At 61.4% G+C, this 25,630-nt stretch overlaps 1 protein-coding gene and 1 long non-coding RNA gene across 7 annotated transcripts in view; one reads left to right on the top strand and one right to left on the bottom strand.

The window, feature by feature from the left end:
• The first annotated feature begins 536 nt into the window (after positions 1–536).
• Positions 537–2,645, top strand: LOC119093187 (uncharacterized). Its single transcript, XR_005093611.1, has 2 exons — positions 537–672; positions 2,058–2,645. It is a non-coding gene; the product is annotated as an uncharacterized LOC119093187 (long non-coding RNA).
• Positions 2,646–4,910: 2,265 nt separating this feature from the next.
• LOC119093216 (SID1 transmembrane family member 1) overlaps positions 4,911–25,630 on the bottom strand; it is a 38,903-nt gene continuing 18,183 nt past the window's right edge. For 5 of the 6 annotated variants that reach the window (XM_037216132.1, XM_037216129.1, XM_037216130.1 and 2 more), the window contains exons 2-20: positions 25,175–25,434; positions 24,563–24,709; positions 23,596–23,726; positions 22,989–23,153; positions 21,113–21,257; positions 19,138–19,221; positions 17,830–17,952; positions 17,355–17,461; positions 16,997–17,076; positions 16,437–16,584; positions 15,740–15,841; positions 13,408–13,555; positions 11,959–12,156; positions 11,207–11,324; positions 9,885–10,124; positions 8,797–9,035; positions 8,296–8,406; positions 6,573–6,686; positions 4,911–5,994 (exon numbers count right to left, since the gene is read on the bottom strand). In XM_037216132.1, the coding sequence (XP_037072027.1) occupies positions 5,932–5,994; positions 6,573–6,686; positions 8,296–8,406; positions 8,797–9,035; positions 9,885–10,124; positions 11,207–11,324; positions 11,959–12,156; positions 13,408–13,555; positions 15,740–15,841; positions 16,437–16,584; positions 16,997–17,076; positions 17,355–17,461; positions 17,830–17,952; positions 19,138–19,221; positions 21,113–21,257; positions 22,989–23,153; positions 23,596–23,726; positions 24,563–24,709; positions 25,175–25,276 (2,565 nt within the window). In that variant the 5' untranslated portion in view covers positions 25,277–25,434 and the 3' untranslated portion in view covers positions 4,911–5,931. The remainder of the gene's footprint in view (positions 5,995–6,572; positions 6,687–8,295; positions 8,407–8,796; positions 9,036–9,884; positions 10,125–11,206; positions 11,325–11,958; positions 12,157–13,407; positions 13,556–15,739; positions 15,842–16,436; positions 16,585–16,996; positions 17,077–17,354; positions 17,462–17,829; positions 17,953–19,137; positions 19,222–21,112; positions 21,258–22,988; positions 23,154–23,595; positions 23,727–24,562; positions 24,710–25,174; positions 25,435–25,630) is intronic. The other variant, XM_037216133.1, reaches the window with a different exon arrangement.

Here is a 25,630-nt window from a genome sequence, read left to right as displayed (position 1 = left end):
CTGTTCATATTCGAAGCCTGCCACCGTATTGACTGTGTTTTGTGGCGACGCTTTTACTAAAAAAAAAATAATATGGCTAGAGTTTCGTGTTTGCGTGTCTTTCATTTGTATCTTGATAAACTTGTGTGAGGCTCCAGCCGTCGGGCGGCTATGTACTGTATGCCATGTCGTCGGCCGTACCCCCGATTGGGAAGAGTCTGACCGCGGCAGGTCTTTCAGCTTTCAGCACGAACGGCACGGGCGCTTTGTCACCTGGCCTGGACGGCGAGCCCATGTCCGACCCGCTCCTTTCAGCCGCTTTCCTCCCACCGCCACCTCCCCTGGACCCGTTCCTGGCGGCGCCGCTGCCGGGCGTCGACCCGGGCTTCCTGCCGCCGCCGCCGCCGCCGCTCTACACGCCGCTGGGGCCGCCCGACGGTCGCTACGACGACTACAGCCCGCGCTACGGGCGCGACTCGCCGCTGTCGGAGCGGTCGCACCGCTCGGAGCGCGGCTACGCGTCGCCCCCGCCGCCGGGTCGCCGCGCCGCAGGTAGAGACTGGTCGCCGCCGGCGCGCCGGCTCTCGCGCTCCTCGCTCAGCCCGGATCGGCTGAGCGACGGCCGCGACCCGTCGCCGGAGCGGCGCCGGCCGCCGCTGCCGCGCTACGTGGGCGGCCACGACGAGTACAGAGGTAGGTACGGCGCGGCTACGCACCACACCGACACACTGACTCCCACAGACACGCAGGGAGGCGACGGCGCGGTCCTGACGGCGTCGGGAGCCGCGCCGCCTGGCGGCTGTCCACGCTGGTGCGCTCGGTCCGCGCGTTTCAGCGGGCTGATGGCGGAGCGGGCGGAGCGGCGGCTCTGCCCGGCCGGCGCCGTTGCAGGCATGGCTGGCTGAAGGGGTGCGCCGACGCCCGGCACGGGAACGGTCCATCCACACTGTATGGTGCCAGCCGGTCTACTAACCGCTAGCGAGGACGGCGCTGCGTGGCTGCGCCGGCGGGAGGAGCCGGCCGGCCGGCGGGAGCACACTGTACAGGGGCGGCGCGGGGCTCGGGAGCGTGACGGCCGGCGCGCCGGCGGCCACCCGCCGCGCCGGCCGGCGGCGGTCGGCCCGTCCGTCCGCCGCCGCGCCGCGCCGCCGGCGCACGGCCGCCGGCCAGGTAAGCGCGGTGGTGGAGCGTGCCTGCCGTGGTCTGGTCCGCATGCAGCGGGGCCCCGTCCGCCGGCTGATGCCCGGGCCGTTGCTCAGTGGCGGAGACTAGTGCAGGGTGTGGCCGGCGCTCTGTTCGACGGGCAGCCGAGGGCGGGCGGGCGGAGGAGGCTCGCTGCTTGGTGTGGCTTGCGGTGCTGTGGAGGCGGATGGCGTGGGCGAGTCGTTCCACCGTGTTGCTTGGCCTGCTCAATTGGTCGGTGCTTCTAGGCGAATGCATTCCTGAAGAGTCGATCTAGGTGACTCACACAACTCCGCGTGACGATCACGTATTGGCATTATGTTGTAACTGGCAGTTGATGGAATGACATTTTTGTTTGATTGCTTATGTCCGTTCGCACTGCATCCGTGTCACGCACTCGGTCATGGCAAGGAACACTACTGCATACCAACAACACTTCAGTTTTGCGTATTTTTACGGATATGACTATGGTTTGCTTTGTTCTTTGAGTTGACGTCGATATGAGATTAGTTTTGCCTTGAGCAATAGGTCCGCTATGTAAATTACAGCGAGTATGCCGTTATGGGAATGTTTGACGTTGTTTTGTTCGTTTGCTTCACCCGCCATGCTTGTTTTCGTGTGCATCATGCTTTTGTTAGGCCTGTGCTTGCTGAAGCATTTAGATTTGTGTAATAACTGGCATAAAACGATGTCAGTATATAAATATGTGGCTGTACACCCGAACTATTCAGCTCCTCAACTAACTGCGAAAAGCGCCATGAAATTTCCCAGTTTGCTGATTGCCAGCAGTTGGCTCGTCACCATGCGCCGCGCGGTGCCTCTGGTCTGGATGTATGTACCCGTGACGCGCGTGCGGCGAGCTGCGACGGCGTCGCTGACCGGTCACCGTCCGCCAGGCCCCAAGACCTCGTCTCCGCTGGTACAGGACGACTACAGCCGCTCTCACGACAAGAGGAAGCCGCCTTACGAGCGCATCTAGCGGCCAGTGCGTCGGCCTGGCCGCGGCGCGCGTGCTGCCCTCTCTCATGACCCCGTGGGCTTCTCGGCGGGATTGTGCTGTAGGCCCGGGCGCGGTCCACGGGCGCGCTGCGTCGGAGACCCCAGAAGGGGCTCAGTAGGCCCCCCGTTCAGAGCCGGGGGCTGACGGGCGTCAGCGGCCAGCCGCATGTTCAGGGCGCGCCTCGTCGGGGCGCGGTGCGCCGGGCTCCCCGGCCGTGCCGGTCTCCGTTTGCCACCTTGCCGCGCGGGTATAGCTGTTGTGGATTTCAGTGAGTTTGTATATAGCCTCTATTTAAATACATTCCGCGCGTTGCAGGTGGGCTGTGACTCGCGCTGCCCCCCTCCCCCCTTCGATCAGCTGGCGCCCTCCCCCTCCCCCGACTGCCCACGTGATATATACTGTACGTGCGATATAAATATGATCAACTTTCGTGGCGCGTTATCTGTGAAAATACCAAGCGATAATACAAGGTTTGGGAAACTGGCAAATGTGTTCCGGTCATAGATTGTGCTATTAAGGCATGAGCGTTGTATTGACTTCAATCTAGGAGGGTATCTATTTGTGTGACAACACCCAGGAGGGTATCCATTTGTATGAAATGCGCGAAATTGTTCAATATAGGGAAATCTTTATGCATGGAAGATGTAATAAAAAAACATGGCGCAAGCTCCGATGAGAACGTGAAGTCATCGCTACGCCAGACGAGACAAGTAACGTAATTTCTCCTGATCCCTTTCAAGTACATATGCGCGCCTTAGATACACGCACAAGCTTCAATTGCCGGGATCTGAAATTAGGTCAGCAGGGCCAATTTATGCAGAGTGATAGTCGTACAAATAGACGAGAGCTTGGTGGATGTTTATCACTGGAGACCCAGACAGCGCTGTAAAACCTACGCAAGAACAGGGAGCTCGCGAACTAGGCACGAAACGATTTAGATGTACCTCAGATGTGCCGTTTCTGCTTGAGACGCAGGGAACCTATGAAGCCATCGATAGAAAAAGAGGAGCGAAACTACGTGGGTAAAACAAATTTCGGCTAACCGGTCCGTGACGAAAGATGTCATTTGACGACGACCTCGCGTACGATGCCGAAGACGGGAACCGCCGTTCTGGGACGAGGCGCTTGCCCAACGAAGCCACGCCTCGTCGATCGGGTGGTGAGTGGGAGAGGGAAGGGAAGGGAGCGTCCCGCGGCCACTACAGGCCGTCGGCCGTCAGCCCAGCACAGCTGAGGGAGGTCGCTGTGCTGGGCTGTGCTACCCTCCCACCCAGGTGTCGACACCTGGGTGGGAGGGGGAGGGAGCATCCCGCGGTCACCACCGGCCGTCTGGCTGCCAGCCCAGCACCGCTGAAGGCCGACTGCTGGGTGGGAGGGGGAGGGAGCGTTCCGCGGTCACCACAGGCTGTCCGGTGGCCAGCTCAGTACCGCTGGAGGCCGGCGCCGCCGGGACTCAACAGCGTACGGGCCCGAGTGTAGCGCCGGGTCGGCCGGCGCCGCGGCTGCGTCGAGAACAGGCGCCCGGCCGGCGCCGGGAGACGGTCGCCATCGGGGCAGCCGGGGCGCCGGGAGACCACCGTCAGCGCACCACGTGGTCCGGGCGTGGCCGAGAGCTGCACCGTCGTACGCCGAGGTATAGTGATTATTCTGGTGGTGTGCAGCCGACCTGTGGGGAGATTGTATTCGTGTCGGATTTACTAGTCGTGAATAGGTATGATGCGCACCGCGGAGCATCCGTGCACGTGTTGTATAGGGAGTAGATGCGTTCAACCAGCTGGTCCTAGCATCGCAGTTGCGGTGATCACCGTTCTCCTTCCGGCTACAGCAAAAGTTTCTTACCCGCCCACCACCGTCCACCCGCTGGGTCCGTGTAGGCGGCGCTAGGTCTGGCGCCTGGGCCCCGCCGCTGTTTTGTCTGGCGCTGGGGGTGAGGCGCGCTCTACTGGCTTGATATGCACGGTAGGGGCTGGAGCAGTGAGATGATCGGGCGTCGTTGCAATGAAGCCCTCAGCCATGCCGCTTTGAGGGGCGGTGGGGGCGCGGTCATTGACAACGCGTAAGATGGCACGGGGCAGGAATTATGGTACCATTTTAAAGGCATTCTGGCTTCGGCACCAATTGCAAAAATGCGTGCACGAGGTATAACGTCTGATGGCCTATACCGCACCCCCCGATCGCGCAAGTTGACCTGTAACAACAAAACAATGGCAAGCTGCATCGCACCCCGTCTGCATTGCGGGCGCCACTGACCGCGTCACACTCTGCACTGCGGGCTCCACTGACCGCGTCACACTCTGCACTGCGGGCTCCACCGACCGCGCCGCGCCGCACCAGTCAGCATGGCAGGCGTCGATGACCGCGTCGCACCCGTCTGCATCACGGGTGCCACCGACCGCGTCGCACCCGTCTGCACTGCGGGCTCCACCGACCGCGCCGCGCCGCACCCGTCTGCAGCCGCGTCACACCCGTCTGCACTGCGGGTGCAACTGGCCGCGTCGCACCCGTCTGCAGCCCCGTCGCACCCGGCTGCCGCGCGGGCGCAGCTCGGCAATGGCCGGGCCGACAGGGAGCCAAGCTGCGGCGAACCGTAACCTGCCCCCCGGCGCCTAACTGCTGCCTCCCGGCGCCTAACTGCTGCCCCCCAGCGCCTAACTGCTGCCTCCCGGCGCCTAACTGCTGCCCCCCGGCGCTCAGGCGGCTGACGAGCTGCCCAACGGGAGGATGGCCTGCAGAACACGCCACTCGACCTGCACATATATTTCACAGCCAACATAAACAAGCCCGAAGCGACAGCGTACACACGAAGACGTGGTGAGTGTGGCTCACTGGAACAGTCGCACGGCACCCTTGCTACCTAGTTGGGCGCACCGACTTCATGGTCTGGTCCCGTGACGCCGCGTGAAGAAGCTTCGCTGGCATCTTATCGCGGCTCTAGTGCGGTGCGATATTGTAATGGCGCCGCGGTATCCATGTCACTGATTCCATTACGATACCGAGGCAACTCAAACCAAGGCACAGTATGTCATGCTTACACGCGGAATCAAATCTGGCGAACTTTTACATTTTCCGTGGCGTGATTCGCTACAAGCACGGTGGGCTGGACACGCAAAATTGACATATAACGGTTAACCGATATCCATTCTGACTATATCGTCCACATCACATACGTCCCATGCGATACATTTATCTTGCGCCGTAGCCACATTACAAACCGGCCATTTACGATCACACCACATGATTTCCTGGAGCACATTAGAGCAGCAACGTACACAGTACATATGAGCTGGAAGAGAATCGAAGCTTTGCTGGCATTTGGTCCGTCAACATGTGGTGTCAGGCTTAGCCGCATCTCACAACCGTTCGGTGGTTATCACTGGCCCACCGAACCCGACCGGTCCGCCCGTTGATGGAGTGCCCCACTATCGTGCGCTCAGTGACACAGCCGGCCGCCAATGTCTCACTTCCGGACGGACCGGCTCGCCGCCGTACGCACGACGCACGCCAACTGTATGAGTGCGATTTCCTGCAATTACTCGCCGCCTGCGATCGAGCAAGCGCGCACTCCACAAATTACCCACACGGAAAAAAACGCATCTGAACGCGGACCACGACTGTAGCATGCCTCCTGCGTGTGCGGATGCAGCACGCTCTCCAAGCCGCCCATGTGCGGTATCTGCCCCCTGTGGCCAGGGGCGGTGCGTGCCCACCCGGCCCGGTGAGGCCGCCGGCGGGCGTGACCGACCCCCAGCGGCCGGCGGCGGTGGTCGCGCTCAGAAGACGGGGATCTGGTCACGGCGCGTGAACACCAGGTCGTCGTCGAGGGTCAGCAGGATCTGCGGACGAGCGGCGGGAGTCAAAGGCCGGCGCCGGCGTCGCTCCAGCGGCCACACGCTCTGCACGCGGGGAGGTACCGGCCAGACGTTGGGTGCTGGCGTGAGCTGTTGCGCCGAGGTAAGCACGCACTGTAACTCGATACAACAGTGTTCGCCGTACGTCCACCCACCGCGCACTGCATCACACCAACACACACACCATACCGAAGCCAATGAACAGTGGCCACCCTGCGCGCCGTGGAGCGGCGCTCCAGATATACATTGGCATGTACGCACTTAACATTCAATCTGCCTGCCGACTGGTACTTTCTTGGTCACTCAAGTAAGGTTGACCAACCTGGCTGCAGGAAGTGCATGGTTCTCAAACTTCTAGACACGACAGGCGCCCGGCAGACGAAGGACGCTAACGTCCAAATTTGGATGCCTAACAAGTAATGACGAAAGTAATGAAATATGAATTGAGACATCTCACAACACACGGATAGAATAGCAGACAACATAACAGACACCTTAACAACAGAACATGGAATCCTAACAGCTTTCCTGCGGGACTGGATAACGGCCAGCTGGTGCCTCACCATGAAGCCGAAAAACATGCTGGACGCCGAGAGGAAGTGCCAGATGTCGTGATCATCGTAGAAGTTGAGAATCTCACACTCGCGGTTCTTGGTTCTGGACTGGGCCGGGCTAAGCTGTGGGCGGCCGAAACAAGACGTCAGCCGCCGTCAACTCCACAATTTCTGGGCACACAAACCTGTGGCTCGCGGTGACTACCCCTCCCCCTCCCCCAGAAGACAGCCAACCCCAGAAAAGGTAGTATGGCTCACGAAAGGCATTATTTCCATCGGAGGTAACATGCAGAGCTCGGTGAAGCCTGAGCACGATCTGACGCCCCGCGCCGACCTTTAGTACAGACGTGTTCGTGCCTGTGGGGGAAAGCTGCATGGATGTGGGGTACGTCGAGGTCAGCCTCATGGAGACATCCCACCACTGTCAAACCACCCACCGAGCATACACGCACGATCGTCGCACTAGTCAGATGCTTCTACCAGAACAACAACCGGCCGGCATCCACCCCGGCACACAACACGGATGACCTGTCTACCTGACCTGACTACCCTCCCCTCGGATGACTTCGGCTCACAGGTGAACCTCCAAATGGCATGCCATTACCGCGCTGGCCGCCATCAGTCAGCCCGCCGCCCCGCCACCTAACATGCGGCAGTCTCGGGGCGGTCCCAACCGGCGCGTAAGAGGGTCGTCACCGGGGCCTGTCCCATCTCGAGGTCAGGGACACCACTAACGCGCGTCACGCCCATCACCCACATGAAACAGGGCGTGCACCTTATACCAACCGAAACAGCCCCAAGAACCACGCCGACCAAAAAGTCCCCGACCGACGCGGGGTCGCCGGGGCAGCGACGCCGAGCAGCCGCCACCGCGAGGCACCAGCCGGCGCCGGCCCGGCGGTCGGGCGTGGCCGTCGGGACGCCCGTTACCCAGTCAGAAATCATCGGCACGCTGGGGCCGGTGTGGGGCACCGGCTGCCAGCTGTCGAACTGGCGGCCCTCAGCCCGCGTCACCGGCGGCTCCTGCGGCTTCTGAGCGGCCGCCGCCGACACGGCGGAGTCAGCTTGACACTCCACCGGGCCATAATACGGGGACGGAGTCACGAGCAGCGCGGTCACGGAGAACGGAAACGGGGGGAGTCAGCTGGGTACCCCACCGGGCCGTAATACGGGGACGGGGCCACGAGCAGCGCGGGTCACTGAGAATGGAGACGGGGGGGGGGGGGGTCAGTCGGGTGCCCCGCCGGACCGCCACACGGGGACAGAGACACGTGCAGCGGGGTTACGGCGAACAGAGACGGGGGGGGGGGGGAGTCAGCTGAGCACCCCGCCGCACCGCCACACGGGGACAAAGTCACGAGCAGCAGGGTCACGGAAAACAGAGACAGCGGAGTCAGCCGGGGACCTCACCGGACCGCCACACGGGGACAGAGACACGCGCAGCAGGGTCGCGGAAAACAGAGACAGCGGAGTCAGCCGGGGACCTCACCGGACCGCCACACGGGGACAGAGACACGCGCAGTAGGGTCACAGCGAACAGAGACTGAGCAACCGCGCGGGTCAGCTTTCAGCATTGGTCAGCGGGCGACACCGATGATCACAGTCGGGCACTGGCCAGTCCACGGCCACAACCTCGGCGGAGTCAGCTCTGGCTGCGGCCCGCTACTCTGTCGGCGCGGGCTCGGTCGGCGCGCGAGCACGGGCGCCCGCGCCCGGCCAGCTCTGCCCGCACCTGCCACGTGGTGGACTTGCGCAGGAAGAAGAAGATGGCCGCGGCCCAGGACAGACTGCAGAGCACGATGTAGATGATGGGCTGCAGCTGGATGCGCTCGCCGTGGCGCAGCTGGCGGCCAGAGGGCGGCGCCGGTCAGCCGGTATCGGGCGAGCGGCCAGCACGCGACGCCAGCCCGAGCTGGTCGCCCACATAGAGAATAGAGCATCGCCACACAGAGCATCGTTATATGAAGCATAGAACAATAGCACAGAGCACTGTCGGTCAACGCGGACCATCGACCCCAGCACAGACACGCCGTCAGCTACCGCGGCGAGACACTCCATCCACACACTCCCATCCATGCCCTCGGGTCACTTCTGACTTCAAGACACAGCTCTCCACGAGTGGCTTCCGGGGGAAGCCGCACGGCCGCGCTCGTGCAGGACGTCTGATCACGGAACCGGACACCAGGCTCGTCACCACGCCCGCACCACAAGCCACACGCGACACGCCGCTCACCTTCATGATGATGTAGAAGCTGGTGTAGAGCAGCAGGTTGGTGATGAAGATGGCCAGCAGGTAGGAGGCGAAGTCCTTGGGCACGGTGACGCCGCCGAACACAGCCAGACCAAGGTTGAATAGGTTGGCGATCACCAACAGCACCATGCGGTCCGGGTAGGCCGGCCGGAAACAGAGCGTCGGCGACGTGGCCAGGTCGTTGCGCACGTTCTGGTAGATCCGGAGGAACACGCCGCCGTCTGCGGGTGAGGCGAGGGTCAGAGCAGCACCATCCCGGCAGCTGGGACAGGGTGAGAAGGGCCAGTCAGGCATCACTCCGATGGCTGGGAAAGGGGGAGGGTCATCCCGGCCCAGCAAGGCCTCGCCGGCTGAGGATAGAGCTGGGGTGGGGGTTAGCCTACCTCATCACGGCCTCAGGCACCAGTGGCTGGAGGTTGGGCGGCGAGCCAGCTAGTCACGCCGCTCGCTGGCACCCGTTGACCGGGGAAGACCGAGCGACCGTGGGAATTCCCAGCGCCCAGCTGATTCCCACCCAGCTCCGGTGTGTGTGGTGTGATGTGACGAGTGTTTCTCAGTTGGTTCTGATGACCCATCTAGTTTTCTCCGACAGCTGGGAGTGCTTATCAAGGGGCCCAACAGTAATCAATCGCATGGCAAACGCCCTAACCTGTCATCCCCCACTCGTTCAGGCTCCGCCCTGACATCCACAAGAGACGCTTATCCAACCACGTTCACAGCACGCCGGGAGAGAGCAGGCGTCAGAGGCCGCGCGTTACAAGACATCGAGCCATGCGATACCGAGCAACGCTCGGTCAGGGCAGACTCACTGGGCGACCAGCGGCCCATGTAGTAGATCTGGGCGGCTATCCGACAGCCACCCGACACGGACCAACGCTCGGTCAGGGCGGACTCACTGGGCGACCAGCGGCCCATGTAGTAGATACGGGCGGCTACCCGACAGCCACCCGACACGGACCAACGCTCGGTCAGGGCGGACTCACTGAGCGACCAGCGGCCCATGTAGTAGAGCTGGGCGGCTATCCGATAGCCACCCGACACGGACCAACGCTCGGTCAGGGCGGACTCACTGAGTGACCAGCGGCCCATGTAGTAGATCTGGGCGCTGAGCACCACGCAGATGCACAGATGCAGCGCGATGAATGAGAACCAGAAGTAGACGGTGCCCTCGAGCACGCCGATGACGCCGACGAACACGACGAACGACAGCACCAGGAAGGTGACGTAGGCGCTGGCGTTGATGTCCGGGTGACGCGTCTGGTAGATCTTGAGCATGCAGAGCACGGCGATGACGTACATGAAGGCCGTGTCTGCCGGACACGCGAGGTCGGTTATACTCTTAAGGAAAGGGCTGCTGTTCCTGAGCGATGTGATCCTTGCAATCATTTCAAAGAGCAGTGATGCGCTGGGCGTCGTTACAGCCTACGACCCCCGAAAAAGCACGCACCGCCAGCCGGACATGTGTCCCGATCCCAACGGAGAATCTAGGTCCTAATAGGGTTCAAAGTTCATGAAATTCTGGGATTTTTCGGGAGTTCCGGAAACGCGTCTGCTGCCAGCATTCTCAACCGGCATGCCTCCTGGTCACCACTTAAGACTTCCCTCATTCCAGCACGAAAACGAATGCAAAACACATATGCCATCCTCGACGTCATCGTAGCCTGGTAACGCACAGTAGCACGGAGCACGCAGGAGCCTGGTGACGCAAAGTAGCGCGGAGCACGCAGGAGCGCAGCCTGGTAGTGCACAGTAGCACGGAGCACGCAGAGCACAGCCTGGTAACGCACAGTAGCACGGAGCACGCAGGAGCCCGGTAACGCACAGCAGCACGGAGCACGCAGGAGCGCAACCTGGTAACGCACAGTAGCACGGAGGACGCAGGAGCCTGGTAGCGCACAGTAGTACGAAGCGCGCAGGAGCGCAACCTGGTAACGCACAGTAGCACGGAGCACGCAGGAGCGCAGCCTGGTAACGCACAGTAGCACGGAGCACGCAGGAGCGCAGCCTGGTAACGCACAGTAGCACGGAGTACGCAGGAGCGCAACCTGGCAACGCACAGTAGTACGGAGCACGCAGGAGCGCAACCTGGTAACGCACAGTAGCACGGAGCACGCAGGAGCCTGGTAACGCACAGTAGCACGGAGCACGCAGGAGCCCGGTAACGCACAGTAGCACGAAGCGCGCAGGAGCGCAACCTGGTAACGCACAGTAGCACGGAGCACGCAGGAGCGCAACCTGGTAACGCACAGTAGTACGGAGCACGCAGGAGCCTGGTAACGCACAGTAGCACGGAGCACGCAGGAGTTCACACACAAGCTGACAGCGCAGACTGCGCCCACCCGGACTGCGCGGGTGCGCTCGGTTCCAGCGGCCTGGCGCTGGCCCGCCTCACCGAACTGGAAGTTGGAGTAGCTGGGGCAGACGTGGTAGCAGCCACTGAGGATGCCCTCCATCATGAGCGCGGCGCCCATGGCGTAGAAGAGACCGAAGTGCCGCGGGATGCCGTAGGACTGGGGGCGGTGAGCCGGGTAAGCGCGCTGACGCCGACGAGGAGCTTAGCTGACGGTCCGACCGTCAGATGAGCGGCCGGAGAGAAGGAATGGGTGGAGACGGCAGGGGTGGAGACGGAAGGGATGGAGACGAGGAGATGGAGACGAGAGGGATGGAGGCGGGGAGACGGAGGCGGAAGGGACGGAGACAGGAGGGACAGAGGCGGAATGGACGGAGGCGACGGCGCACGAATATGAAGAGAGATAGGGAGGACAACGGGGTACAGAGACGGAGCAGAATGGCGGTAAAATGGGAGAAACCGATACGCATTAAGATCAACGATAAGTAACGTGATTAAATGAATACAACGATACGACGCCCGCAAAAACGAACAGCAGTACGGAGAGCGGAAGAAAAAACTCGAGCATCGCAACACCGCGACACCGCAGTGTGTGTCCCATGCACAACATGGCGGTCATAGTCTAGCCTGATGGCGCAAAGTGATCCATCCTTGCCTCTGTTGCCGCCCTTTGCAGCAGCCCCTTGTCACATTTGAAGCCACCGCCACATGCCGGAACACGAACGTTCGGCAGCGCTCGGGGACGACGGAGCAATCGCTCACCGCCTTCCGTTCCAGCTCAAACCGGTCCTCACCTGCTCGAACCGGTCGTTGGCGCGGATGTTGGCCTGGTGCAGCAGGTCGCGCCGCTTGGTCAGGCCGATGAAGAGCAGGCCCAGCAGCACGTAGCCGACGTTGGAGTAGACGTGGTTGAAGTCAGAGAGCACGCCGAGCGGGTGTGCGCAGAGGAAGTTGTAGTAGCAGATGTCTTGGTCACCGGTCACGTTCAGTACCTGGCCGGGAACGACGGACGTTCACGGCTGGCTGGGCTGGCCGGCGTCAGATGCACCAGCGACATGACCAATGCTGATTACAAGACACCACAAAGACGAGAATCGCAGCGGAACAACCGAACTGCTTAGGCGCATGGAAGTTTGGTTTTCACCCGCGCATCCTTCACTTGACCAGAGAAAATAAAGCTCGCATCAATTTACAGTCGCACAACGGAACTACCAAAAGGATCACAGCACAGTGCCTCCGAGCACTCCCATTTCAAGATCACCTGGCAAACAGCAGCCGTCCACCAGTGCTGTCGTGCCATCCGTCAGTACGGTACATGTGACGCCACAGGAGAAATATCAAGGCAGCATGCGGCCAGGCATGCTCACCGGTCACTTTTTCACAGCTTTTACACACACTCTCTGGCAGGATCTCGACGGTCACTAGACCACATTTCGCACACTACCTCTGTGGTACGGTTTGTTAATCCGCGGGCTAGTGTAGGTGAGGCCATGGTCCAAGCCGGACTTCAAAAGTTTTTTCCTCGGCCGGCTGCTACACAGGAGATGGCACCAACTAAGGAGTGACCACCCTGCCGCGGGCTTCACGCTCCACGAACTACCGTCCGCGGCGGTGGGCTCACGGTCATGGCTTGGCTTTAAATGCCCCTTCCCCCCAGTCCGGGTGGCAACGACACGAGGACACGGTCCCGGCTCCTGTCACCGGAGAGGGCCTCCCATTCACCCGGTCACACGAGTCATGACAACCCCCCGTATGCATGGGCGCCACCTGGGACGCGTTCCCCATTGGCAAAGTACCTACCACAAGTTGCGGCTTACAACGTCACAAGCGCTTAAGTCAGACGCAAGCGACTATACTCCAAGCTGCAACAGCTGTTGTGACGCACTTACCAGTGACGTCAAAGGTCATGACTTGTGGACGGCGTTTGTGTGGGGGAAGGTGGCCCTGGGGAGCCTTACAGCAAGCGTGGGGTCAAGACTGCCCCGCAAGCGTGCCGAAAGACTGAAACCTCTGCCGCGTGCATGGCATGCATGTGTGACAGCAGTGTAATTGAGCGCTTCCAACAAATATTCTTTTTTACAAAAGATCCACTTTTCGCCACGCATAACCAAAACATTGCTACTGTAAGACTCTTCCACTAGGCCCATTTCCCGCACAGTGCGACGCTGATTCCCTAAGCTCATGCCTCATGCGAGCCACGATCCCTGGCCCAGCCAGGTCAATCTGGTCGCAACCACACCCACCTTCTGGTAGGTGATGACCAGTTGGACGACCGGCACGGCATAGAAGACGGCGATGGTGATCAGGTTCCAGATGTACAGCTGCGACTTCTTGGCCAGCGCGCGCGGGTTCTTGCGCGCCAGGTCGGACACGAACAGGAGCGTCTTGGTCCTGTCGGCAGCCGGCCCACCGCGTCAGGGTCGGGTCGTCGGGGCCCGTGGGGCACCTTCAGGTACCAGTCCCGAAACGGCACCAACGGCCTGGACATCTAATCCTGAACAAAACATTCGAGAAACAACGGAAACCGGGATAAGTGCGGACTGTGTGTGTTCTGCAAGTTGATTCTGCAAGTTGAACCAAGTGTCGCACCACGCCAGCGTCGGCCAGACTCAGCTAGCCTATGCACAACCCGTCTTTGGCAGGGCGCCGCCCTTGTGTTCGTGCGTCATGCTCTCAGCTCTGTTCCCAGCTCAGCAGTTCAGGACCGTTCTCAGCCCCACCGCACACACTGCCAATTAACTGAAAACGGGTCCACACGGCTGAAAGACCGGGCCCGGACAGACGCGGTCGGTGAGTTGCATGGAATGAGCCAGGCTCCCGCGCCGGAGCTGGCGGTCAGTGCCAGGCTATGGCCGGTGCGACTCATGCTGCCCCATGCTGCAGTACTGAGAGCCCTCACTGAGACGAGCGCGCCCTCCTTCATACAGACCCTGTGCATGATAGACCGTCGGGGTGGCAGGAGCCCACAGGCCCTGTGCATGATAGACCGTCGGGGTGGCAGGAGCCCACAGGCCCTGTGCATGATAGACCGTCGGGGTGGCAGGAGCCCACAGACCCTGTGCATGCTAGACCGTCGGGGTGGCAGGAGCCCACAGACCCTGTGCATGATAGACCGTCGGGGTGGCAGGAGCCCACAGACCCTGTGCATGGTAGACCGTCGGGGTGACAGGAGCCCACAGGCCCTGTGCATGATAGACCGTCGGGGTGGCAGGAGCCCACAGACCCTGTGCATGGTAGACCGTCGGGGTGACAGGAGCCCACAGACCCTGTGCATGGTAGACCGTCGGGGTGGCAGGAACCCACAAACCCTGTGCATGACAGACCGCCAGGGTGACAGGACCGTGGTCACATGATGCGACACGGTAGATGAAACGGCAGGATCAGCCCGCCCAGCGCCCGCTCGGTCACGGATGGCGGGGAGTGTAGAGCCTCCAGCAGCTCCAGCCTCCAGCCTCCAGCCTCTAGCCTCCAGAGCCTCCAGCCCCCAGCCCCCAGCCCCCAGCCCCCAGCCCCCAGCCTCCAGCCTCCAGCCTCCAGCCTCCAGCCTCCAGCCCCCAGCCTCCAGCCTCCAGCTCCAGTCTTCAGCCTCCAGCGGCTCCAGCCTGCGCCCTGCAGTCTTCAGCCTCCAGCCTCCAGACTACGGGCTCCAGCCTCCAGGCTCCAGACTCCAGGCTTCAGCCTTCAGACTCCAGATTTCATCCTCCAGCCCCCAACCCCCAGCGGCTCCAGCCTACAGCCTCCAGCCTTCAGCCCCCGCCCCTCCCCCCCCCCCCCCCCCCCCCCCACCCCATCAGCTCTAGCCTTCAGCCCACCAGCGGCTCAGGGCAGGTCACTGCGTCAGGTTAGGTCATGGTCAAATCAGGTCACTGCGTCAAGGCATGCCACTTCATCATGGCATGTCACTGTCAGGGCAGGTCACCGTGTCAGATTAGGTCAATGTGTCAGGGCATGCCACCGACAAGGCATGTCACGGCATCAGGGCATGTCACGGCATCAGGACATGTCACGACATCAGGGCATGTCACTGCGTCAGGACATGCCACTTCGTCATGGCATGTCACCGTCAGGGCAGGTCACCGCGACCGTTGCTGGCAATGTGAGCGTCACGCCCCACGCCGCTGGTGCGCTGCCATTACTTGACACCGACTGCAGCTCCCTGCGGTAGGCGGCAGGGAGGTGCCAGACGCAGCAGCTGGGCGCACTGAAGTCCCGCCGGTCCTGCGAGGAGCCGTCGTGTCGTGTCGTGTCGTGTCACGCATCAGAGCCACTATATCACCCGCCAGACGCTCATGGTGTGGCCACGGTGTGACCGAGCCATCAGAGGCCCGCCGGTCACCAAACGCGCCCATCTCGACACCCCGACCAACCCCTGGCGGCCGCTTCGGACCCTGCGGGTGCCGTCACCGCCAAGTCATCGCCCACGGGTCACCAGCCATTCCGCCACGACGGGTTACCCCTGAGCTCCCTGCATGCGACCACCAGGCGCCTCCGCCTGCACACACAGCAGTCCCGCGCTCCGGTCACCGCCCAGGGCGCCAGCGCGCCGCCGTGCCGCCCGCCACCGGGCACTCATACCTAACGCACGCTTTACGGTACAAGCCGTCCAGCATTCGGTCAAGGTCGACCCCGTCCAAGGACGAGTCGTCGCTGTGGACGCGCTGGTAGCGGCCGCGCGGACTGAAAGACGGCAGCGGCGGCCCTCAGCCGACAGGGGTCCAGAGCCGCACGGCCACCCGCCAGCCCTCAGCCGACAGGGGTCCAGAGCCGCACGGCCACCCGCCAGCCCTCAGCCGACAGGGGTCCAGAGCCACACGGCCACCCGCCAGCCCTCAGCCGACAGAGGTCCAGAGCCGCACGGCCACCCGCCAGCCCTCAGCCGACAGGGGTCCAGAGCCGCACGGCCACCCGCCAGCCCTCAGCCGACAGGGGTCCAGAGCCACACGGCCACCCGCCAGCCCTCAGCCGACAGAGGTCCAGAGCCGCACGGCCACCCGCCAGCCCTCAGCCGACAGGGGTCCAGAGCCACACGGCCGCCCACCAGCCCTCAGCCGCCGGGGGTCCAGACCTGCACGGCCGCCCGCCAGCCTCATCTTCACACCGGCCATGTCGCGTGGCCAACGCAACGGGCACACAACTACATATATAACAGAGGCAACAGATTGACAGGACAGGATATGGCTAGACAACCGAAGCACGTCGCCTGCGCGCTGCACCGCACAGTAAGCGCCGCCAAAGCCAGCTTGGCCAGGCCCGGCCGACGGCCGCCGCTCACCGGAATACGTCCTTGTCATGCTCGGCCTCGTGCAGCATGTCGATCTCCGTCTCGTCGAGACCCGACTGGTCTGAGTCGGGCCGCTGCACGCTGCCAGAGGCGCCGCTGCTGGACGGAGAGACGGCCGCACGCGCCGCCGCCGCCGTGTCTACGACGCCCCCGATAGCGTTAGCGGGGGGTGGGGCGGGGGGGGGGGGCGCGGTGCACGTGTCGGCAGACACCACAGAACGCAGACCCACCGACCAGACGGAGGCACCGTGCAGGTGGGAGTCAGGTCGGCACGCCGACCAGCCGCAAACCCCGCACTGGCTGCACGGGGCTGCGACAATGCCCAGATGGTTAGCGTACCCCGATCCGTTTAACGTCTGAACACCTTTAAACAAGTCTGAACACATTTTAAAGCCAGGAAGTTCATGACAGGATATCGCAGCACCAGTTGGCAAGCACAGAGTGGAGACCACTGCGGAAGGAGGCCGGCAGTTCGGCAGCCCCGGTCGTGACCGGCAGCGGGCGCCAGTGGTCCGGTCCAGCCGGGCCGGGCCGCGCCGACAGAGCCGCACCTGAGCTGGCCGTCGAGATGGCGCCATAGTTGGCCATCGGCGGCGACTCCTCAGGAAGCCCCAGCCGCTGCTGCCGCTGCCTGTCGGGCCAGCGCTCGGCGTCATGCAGGCCGGCCGGCGGCGCGCACAGCCCAGCACCACCCGGCACGAGTTCCGGGCACACATCGGCAGCCACGGAGTGGTACTCAAACACGCGGCAAGGCAGAGTTCCACCCACATCTCTCAATTCGCACCCATTCTACGCTTATTAAACGCTGGCGCACGACGTAAGTCCGCATGGCCGGGATATACGGGCACGGAGTGGTCCGTCAGCCCGGCGCCGAGTCGTGGGCTGATCGGCCGGCGGCGGCCGACCTACCTGACGTAGTGGCCGACACTGAGCAGGATGGACAGCAGGTAGAAGAGGCCGCAGAAGCCGAGCGCACCCACCGTTGCCGTCACGTAATCAGCGGGCGATATCGTCTCCTGGCAGGGCGGACGGCGGAGTCAGCGGCGCACGCGGCGACGCTCCCACACCATCAGGCGACGACGGCGAGCAGCACCGCGGCGTGGACACGATGTGGCAGGCTTCCCATGCCAATTAGCTGGTCACGAAACATTGACTTCTAGGTTGTCACCTTACCCGCAACAGCAAGGCTGTAACAGTCCTCGCCACCCAAGTCCAAGCAGCACAGATGGTAACTACTTCTGACCCATGTTTATCGCGTAGCGCCTGCCGCTTTCTGAGCTTCTGGTAATCCCGCCGCTCCCCTTCCTCCCCCCGTAGCACGCACCAGAACACACAATACCAGCCATCCATGCGGCCAATACAGCGCATGAGCGCGGTGCCTCACCTGAACGACCACCTCGACCCGCTTCTGACGCAGCGCGCCGATGTGTTCGTAGGCATGGCTGCACTGTGAGTCGTCGCCGTGCACCACGAGCACTATGAACATGCCCAGCGGGAAGTTCTCGCGCTGAAACGGGCCGCGCGTTAGACAGTGTCCAAGCAACGGAGCTAAAGGGCTGCGCGAAGACCGACATACCCACTGCAACGGGGCTAACGGGCTGCGCGAAGACCGACATGCCCACTGCAACGGAGCTTAAGGGCTGCGCGAAGACCGACATACCCACTGCAACGGGGCTAAAGGGCTGCGCGAAGACCGACATACCCACTGCACAGGCCACGGGGGATTGACACCGTGTGCCGATCTACGTCTACGCCGATGTGTCCCAAAGACCGGCCGGGCGGCACATCCGGACTTCACGCGGCTTAAAGGCCAGACCCCAAACTGCAGCGTGAATCTGACCGACTTTCAAAGAAGATTAACCATTCGGACGGTACGGCGGAGGGCGACGCGGCGCTCCGCGTAAGCAAACGGCACTGGGCCGGACGGTGGCCTGTTAGTGCCGAGTCTGTGGCGGCAGACACTGGGCCAGACGGTGGACGGCCAGTGCCGTGTCTGTGGCAGCAGACACTGGACCAGGCGGTAGCCTGCCAGTGCCGTGTCTGTGGCAGCAGACACTGGGCCTGGTGGAAGCCTGTCAGTGCCGTGTCTGTGGCGGCAGACACTGGGCCGGACGGTGGACGGCCAGTGCCGTGTCTGTGGCGGCAGACACTGGGCCAGGCGGTAGCCTGCCAGTGCCGTGTCTGTGGCAGCAGACACTGGGCCGGACGGTGGACGGCCAGTGCCGTTTCTGTGGCAGCAGTCATTGGGCCGGACGGTGGACGGCCAGTGCCGTGTCTGTGACAGCAGACACTGGGCCAGGCAGTAGCCTGTCAGTGCCGTTTCTGTGGTGGCAGACACTGGGCCGGACGGTGGCCTGTCAGAGCCGTGTCTGTGGCAGCAGGCACTGGGCCAGGCGGTGGCCTGTCAGTGCCGTGCCTGTGGCAGCAGACACTGGGCCGGACGATGGACGGCCAGTGCCGTGTCTGTGGCGACCACTGCTGGTCTGAGTTGCCGGTCGGTGCCGAGTCAGTCATCGGTGCAGCTGTCCGGCGCCGCCCGGCTGGGGGCCGTCGGTCGGCAGGGTGGCCAGCAGGACGGCTGGCAGGACGATCGGCAGGACGGTCGGTAGGATAGCGTCAGTGGACTGCCGCCGTTCGTCGGCGGACTCGTCCCCCGCCTGGCATCGCACCGGGACAGCGACGCCGCACTTACCCTCACAGTGATGCCGGCCTTCAACGTCATCGTCTGGTACTGGTTGCCGTAGGCCACCTCCTGCTGCGAGTCGAATATCGGACACTGTAACACAGCCGGCAGCGTTAGGTATGCATCTTTAGCCAGCCATCACACAGCCAGCCCACGTAAGACAGATTTAAATCATTGGGGTCACATGGACACGAAAAGGCGAGCTCATCATCTACCTTCGTGAAGAAGCAGCTGAATAGAATTTGGCGCAGGAAAAACAAGTTTCAATTTCTCCTGTTCTTGTAAAGGGTAGAGCATTATATGCGAAAACAAAACTTTTTAACCCCACCAAATTCCGAAAATCTGGCAAGGTGCGCCACACCTTCTTGCCTGCCGATATAGAGTAAGACATCGTGATAACAAAAATATCACTCCCGCGTAATTGCATCTCAATGAGCCTCTGCTACGGCATTTCAGAATTACTAGACCGAAAAGCGAACCCTCCTGGCGAAATGAGACACTGCGAGATTCGGTAGCCAGTGGAAAGCACCGATTTACGTAATTATTTAAGTTACTACGATGAAATTTTTACACAGCGATTTTCGGTGCGGCTTCCCTTTAAACACTGACACAAGTCAAGAGGAAGGCGGACACCAGATGTCACTAGCGAGACCCCAGCTCTCGCCCCGGTGGCATATGGCAGGGGACTGGAAACCCTGTCACTACAGAGGCCGACTCACAACCTGCCACCACAGGGAGGCCGACTCACAACCTGCCGCCACAGGGAGGCCGACTCACAACCTGCCGCCACAGGGAGGTGGCCTCATAACCTGCCGCCACAGAGAGGTGGACTCTCAGTCAGGAACCACAGGGAGGTGGACTCACAACCTGCCACCACAGAGAGGTGGACTCACAACCTGCCACCACGGAGAGGCGGACTCGCGAACTGTCAGCATTGGGAAGCAGACTCACGAGCTGTCAGCTCACGGAAGCGCACTCACGAACTGTCAGCTCACGGAAGTGGACTCACGAACTGTCAGCATTGGAAAGCGGGCCCACGAGCTGTCAGCACAGGAAAGCGGACCCACGAACTGTCAGCTCACGGAAGCTGACTCACGAAATGCCGGCTCCCGGAAGCGGACTCACGAACTGTCGGCTAACGGAGAGACGGACTCACGAACTGACAGCTCACGGAAGCGGACCCACGAACTGTCAGCTCACGGAAGCGGACTCACGAACTGTCAGCTCACGGGAGCGGGCTCACGAACTGTCAGTATTTGGGAGCGGACCCACGAACTGCCAGCTCATGGCAGCGAGCAACAAACAGTCAGCACAGGGAAGCGGACCCACGAACTGTCAGCTCACGGGAGCGGACTCACGAACTGTCAGTATTTGGAAGCGGACCCACGAACTGCCAGCTCATGGCAGCGAGCAACAAACAGTCAGCACAGGGAAGCGGACCCACGAACTGTCAGCTCACGGAAGCGGGCTCACGAACTGTCAGCACAGGGAAGCGGACTCATGACCAATTTCTACGGGAAAGCACAATCGCGCAGTCACTACAGTGAGGCGGACTCACAAGCCGTTACCACAGGGAACTGACTCACAGCCTGCCAACGAAGGAACATGTGTCAGAGTCCGCTCGTCAGAACTATACGGAAGCGAGACAGCATCCACAGCCGGGCAGCCGTCACACTACCAGGAACCAGCTGCTTACTTACAGGAAAGCAAGTAAAGTAGGGCAAAACAATAAATAGAGGATTCATTTGCTCTGCGGTACCAGAGTGGTCCATGTACGACGGCACTGGTCACACCGGTGGCGAACCACACTGAATTCCCATTTTGGCCGTCAGCGCGGCGGTCGGCAGAGCCTGTCGGCCGGCAGTGAACGTACCCAGGCTCTGTGGTCTGTTTGGGTTCCGCCGAGCAACAAAACGGTGGCGAAACCCATTCGGCACGACCGCGACGGCCCGCGCCCCGACGCTGCTCCCCAGCCTGTGCTCACCGACACGTTCTGGATGCTGACGGTGGCGCACAGGTCGTCCGATGAGCTGACCTTGACCAGCGCCGTCGACACGTCGGCCGGAAAGTTGAAGCGGATGAACTGCGGCGAGGAGGGCGTCATCTCCAGCTTGCGCGGCGCCTGCAGACTGGGGGCAAGGGCGGACGGGCTGCCAGTGCTCGAATGGGCGGGCGCAGCGTCTCCGGTCGGCCCATGGCGGGGTGACGATAAGAGCATCGTCCCGTCCCGACCTCCACGTCCCGTTCCACCGGACAAACGCTAACAAACTACGTCGAGCACGCCAGACTGGACACTGCGCGCGCTGCAGGAGCATGTTCACGATCAGGATGTTCGGCAATATTTTATTAGCGACAACAAAATATTAATCCCTTCGGTCCGGCACAAGAATGTGTTGAAACATGAGCACTTGACATTTCGAATTACTGAGTGTAAAAGGGAAGGACGTTCACAGCTTAAGCAGGCGTTGTAGAAATTGATCCTGAACCTATAAGCTGCTGTAAGCCTATTCGCAAACCAACGCCACGAGTGAGAACGCTAGCATGGACGTAACAAACAATTAAGCACAGAATGGCGTTTTCTGGGCCGAAGTCAGCTGTAAATTTTCAGACGTCTGCCCCATGGCTGGTCATCAGTCTGCTCACACGTGGTCGCAGCGTATTGTGGCGTACGGGCATGTCCGTGCTGAGCTACAGTCCAGCTGGTAATGAAGTACTTCAAAATTGCAGCTCTGAGTCTCGTTTGACTTGAGACGAAAATGGAATTATTTGCGTATTTCTAACCTTGGGTGATCCATACACAGCTCCGGAAGTCAAGTCAAACGATACGCAATCTCGCACCTCTACCACACGGCTTCCGTAAAAAGCTACAAAGTTGGCACTTTCTCTTCAATCACGATCGTGCAAAATCCCGGCTGCCAATGCCGTGGCCTGCGCTAGACCCGGCCAGCCCGGGTCGGCTTTCCGCCCGTTTTTGCCGCGTCGGCGCCTGATCACGCACTCCGCCCACGATCGCCCAGCCCGCAATAACGCCCCGAGAGCGCGTGCAGATGGAGGGTGAGCGATCGTTCAGGGGACAGCCGGCCTGTCCCTGTCAGAGGATCGCGGGCCTATCAGAGGACATTGAACCTGTCGGAGGACATTGGACCTTCAGACGACAGTGAACCTGTCAGAGGACAGTGGACTTGTCAGAGAACAGTGGACCCGTCAGAGAACAGTGGACCAGTCTAGGGCAGTGGACCCGTCAGAGGACAGTGGACCCGTCAAAGGACAGTGGGACTGTCAGAGGACAGTGGACCTGTCAGAAAACAGTGGACCGGTCAGAGAACAGTGGACCTGTCAGAGGACAGTGGACCTGCCAGAGGACAGTGTATCTCTCAGGACAGTGGACTTGCCAGAGGACAAGGGACCCGCCGGAGGACAGCGGACATGTCAGAGGACGGTGGACCTTTTGGAGGGCAGTGGACCCGTCAGAGGACAGTGGACCTTTCAGAGGACAGTGGACCTGTCAGCGGATAGCGGACCTGCCCGACAGCAATACGCCCGTCCACCGACGGCACAAGCCCGCCGGCGCGGTACGCCACGCCAGCGGCGAGCCTGGCACGGCGGGCCCGTCACTGGTCCTTGTCAGCCCGGACACAGCTGGCGGCGGCCCGGGCCGGGCGGCGGCAACAGACGGCCACGCAAGGGGCACACGGCAGTAACAAAACTCACGGCCGGCAGCGAATATCTGCAGCAACTGTCAAAGTGATACTCGCTGGCGGCGCTCGGTGCAGTGAGCTCCACGGACGCACGTGGCACGGGAGGGAGAGGGCCCCGTCCGCGAGGCCCCGGGAGGGCCCGTCCGTCTGTCGGCTCCGTACCCGATGGCGATCCGCTCCCGGCGCAGCACCAGACTGAACCCGACGTTCAGCGAGCTGGCCGTCGACACCTCGAGGAAGACGTCCTCGGAGGGCTGGGCCGCCTCGCGCGCGTGCACGTAGTTCTGCACTGGACAGATGGTCTTGCTCACGTCCATGTACAGGTGTCTGCGGCACGGCACACGGGACAGGCGTCAGACGCGGCGGACACTCTTCAAAACAGTTGTCAGAGCTCGCAGCGTGGCGTGGCGCACCTCGGCACACCTAGAGGGCGGCGCGCCGTGGACAAAGGCTGGAAGATTTGGGTGGCCTTTTGGGTATGACAACACATTTTGCCAAGGGTCTTGGCTAACCCACAACGTTGCATCTACAATCTAAGCGCAGACAAAAAACAACCGGGCGGTGGACTTTCAGCGTAGCGCGAACGACATCAACGCAACTGCTGTTCGCGCCGGTGACCTCAACAGCGAACATCTCGCCGCGAACTGCCGACCGCGGCGCGGCCACGTCTCACCAGACCCGCTCTCCGGCCTCTCGAGCAGTGACGCCAAGCGTCCGCGCCCTGGCTGACGGCCCGGGGGGGGGGGGGGGGGGGGGAGCCTCCGCTCACTTGGCGTCGGCGCGCTGGATGGCCAGCGGCAGCGGCCATGAGAGGATGCCGCGCTGCTGCCGCACGGCGAACAGCAGCGGCAGGTCGAGCGTGGCGTTCCCCGAGCTGACGGACACACGCAGTGCCGAGTCCTGGCGGCAGAAGGGCCGCGTCAGGTCAGCCGTTACCAGACGGCCCGCGACAGGCCAGCCGGCATCAGACGGGCCGCGTCAGACCAGCCGTTACCAGACGGGCCGCGACAGGCCAGCCGGCGCCAGACGAACCGTGTCAGGCCAGTCGGCGCCAGACGAACCGTGTCAGGCCAGCCGGCACCAGACGGGCCGCGTCAGGCCAGCCGGCACCAGACCGGCCGCGTCAGGCCAGCCGGCGCCAGACGGGCCGCGTCAGGCCAGCCGGCACCAGACCGGCCGCGTCAGGCCAGCCGGCGCCAGACGGGCCGCGACAGGCCAGCCGGCGGGGCCGCGTCAGGCCAGCCGGCACCAGACGGGCCGCATCAGGCCAGCCGGCACCAGACGGGCCGCGTTAGGCCAGCCGGCACCAGACGGCCCGCGTCAGGCCAGCCGGCACCAGACAGCCCGCGTCAGGCCAGCCGGCACCAGACAGGCCGCGTCAGGCCAGCCGGCACCAGACGGCCCGCGTCAGGCCAGCCGGCACCAGACAGGCCGCGTCAGGCCAGCCGGCACCAGACGGGCCGCGTCAGGCCAGCCGGCACCAGACGGGCCGCGTTAGGCCAGCCAGCACCAGACAGCTGCCAGGCTCACCAGGCTTGCAATGCCAATATGGATAACGCAGCTGCAATGAACTGAACAGTAGCAGGAAGTATGTACATTACAGCTAAACACCAAACGTGGTCAAAGTGTTTAACTGCACTGTCCCATTAGATCAGCGCAGTCTGTTCCTATAATGTCTCAGCAGCCTGAGGCCAATGTCTCTGGGGGCGCCACCAGAAGCTTCCACCTCCACAAACCTCTGAAAGGTTGGCAACATGGTACACGAAGATAAACTCGGTGGAGACATTGACGACGCTGGTGTAGATGTGGTCCAGTGAAGCCATTACCACCTCCGGCCGCATGGCGCCGCCTGCCTGTCGCACTGGCGATGGTACGGGCGCGTCCTGATGGGGGGGGGGGGGGGGGCTGGCGGTCAGTGGGAGGCGGGCGCTCGCTGGCACACAAGCATGTGTACATGCACCTCACAAATTTTAAACCTAAACTGCCACACGCATGCTTTTAAAATAGGGACTGACAAAACATCAATTTCATATTTTCTGCCAGCCTGCCAAAAGGAGACAGGTTCAGACAATCTATTAGCATACCCTAAGATTAGAATTGGCAGCCTCCTAACACAAATCTTCTCTGGTTGAAAGAAAACTGTGACCATTAAAAGTCAAGTGATTAGAAAAATGAATGGTCAAAACATTCTTCATTTAATCATTTTCTTGTTGTTCTAGTTAGATGGAAAAATGTAACAATAACCAAAATAATGCCTAAGAGATATCACATATCCTGGAGATGCCAGGGTTTTTTACATAATTACTGTTATGCCAGTTTATAAAGCAGTATTTGGACTAAATACTTACCAGCAGATGAAAAATAGATAGCAGGTCAGCATCACACACATGGTTGAGAAGGAGCAGAGTGCTATAAGCCCAGCCAAGAATTGACCCACAGCAAGCCATCATGTTTTGTTTTTTTAAGTATGGTAACAGATTTATGCCTCCATAGTGCAAAATGCCAAGCAGCACTACCACAAGTGCTCTATAAGACCTTTCTTCATTCAGCCAAAAGAATGCAGCCTAGAGAAATGCTTCTTTCCTCTGGGAGTGGATGAGGCAAGCTCCTGAAAAGCAACAGGACATAATTATCCTCTAGTTACATCTTTAAGGCATTTCTTATCATGTGCATGCAGATAAGAACAGGAATGCTGCCACAGATAGCTGTACACAAGTGACACTGTGACATATAAAGAGGATTTATGACAATATTTAAGCCCCACTTTTTCAATGATATAATGTCCACAGATGCAAATTAGTTAT

The sequence above is a fragment of the Pollicipes pollicipes genome, unplaced genomic scaffold (genome assembly GCF_011947565.3).
Source record: "Pollicipes pollicipes isolate AB1234 unplaced genomic scaffold, Ppol_2.1 Scaffold_4002;HRSCAF=4701_pilon_pilon_pilon, whole genome shotgun sequence".
Lineage (NCBI taxonomy): Eukaryota > Metazoa > Arthropoda > Thecostraca > Pollicipedomorpha > Pollicipedidae > Pollicipes > Pollicipes pollicipes.
The sequence above is the reverse complement of the archived record's forward strand: the minus strand, read 5'-3'. Positions and strand labels throughout refer to the sequence as shown.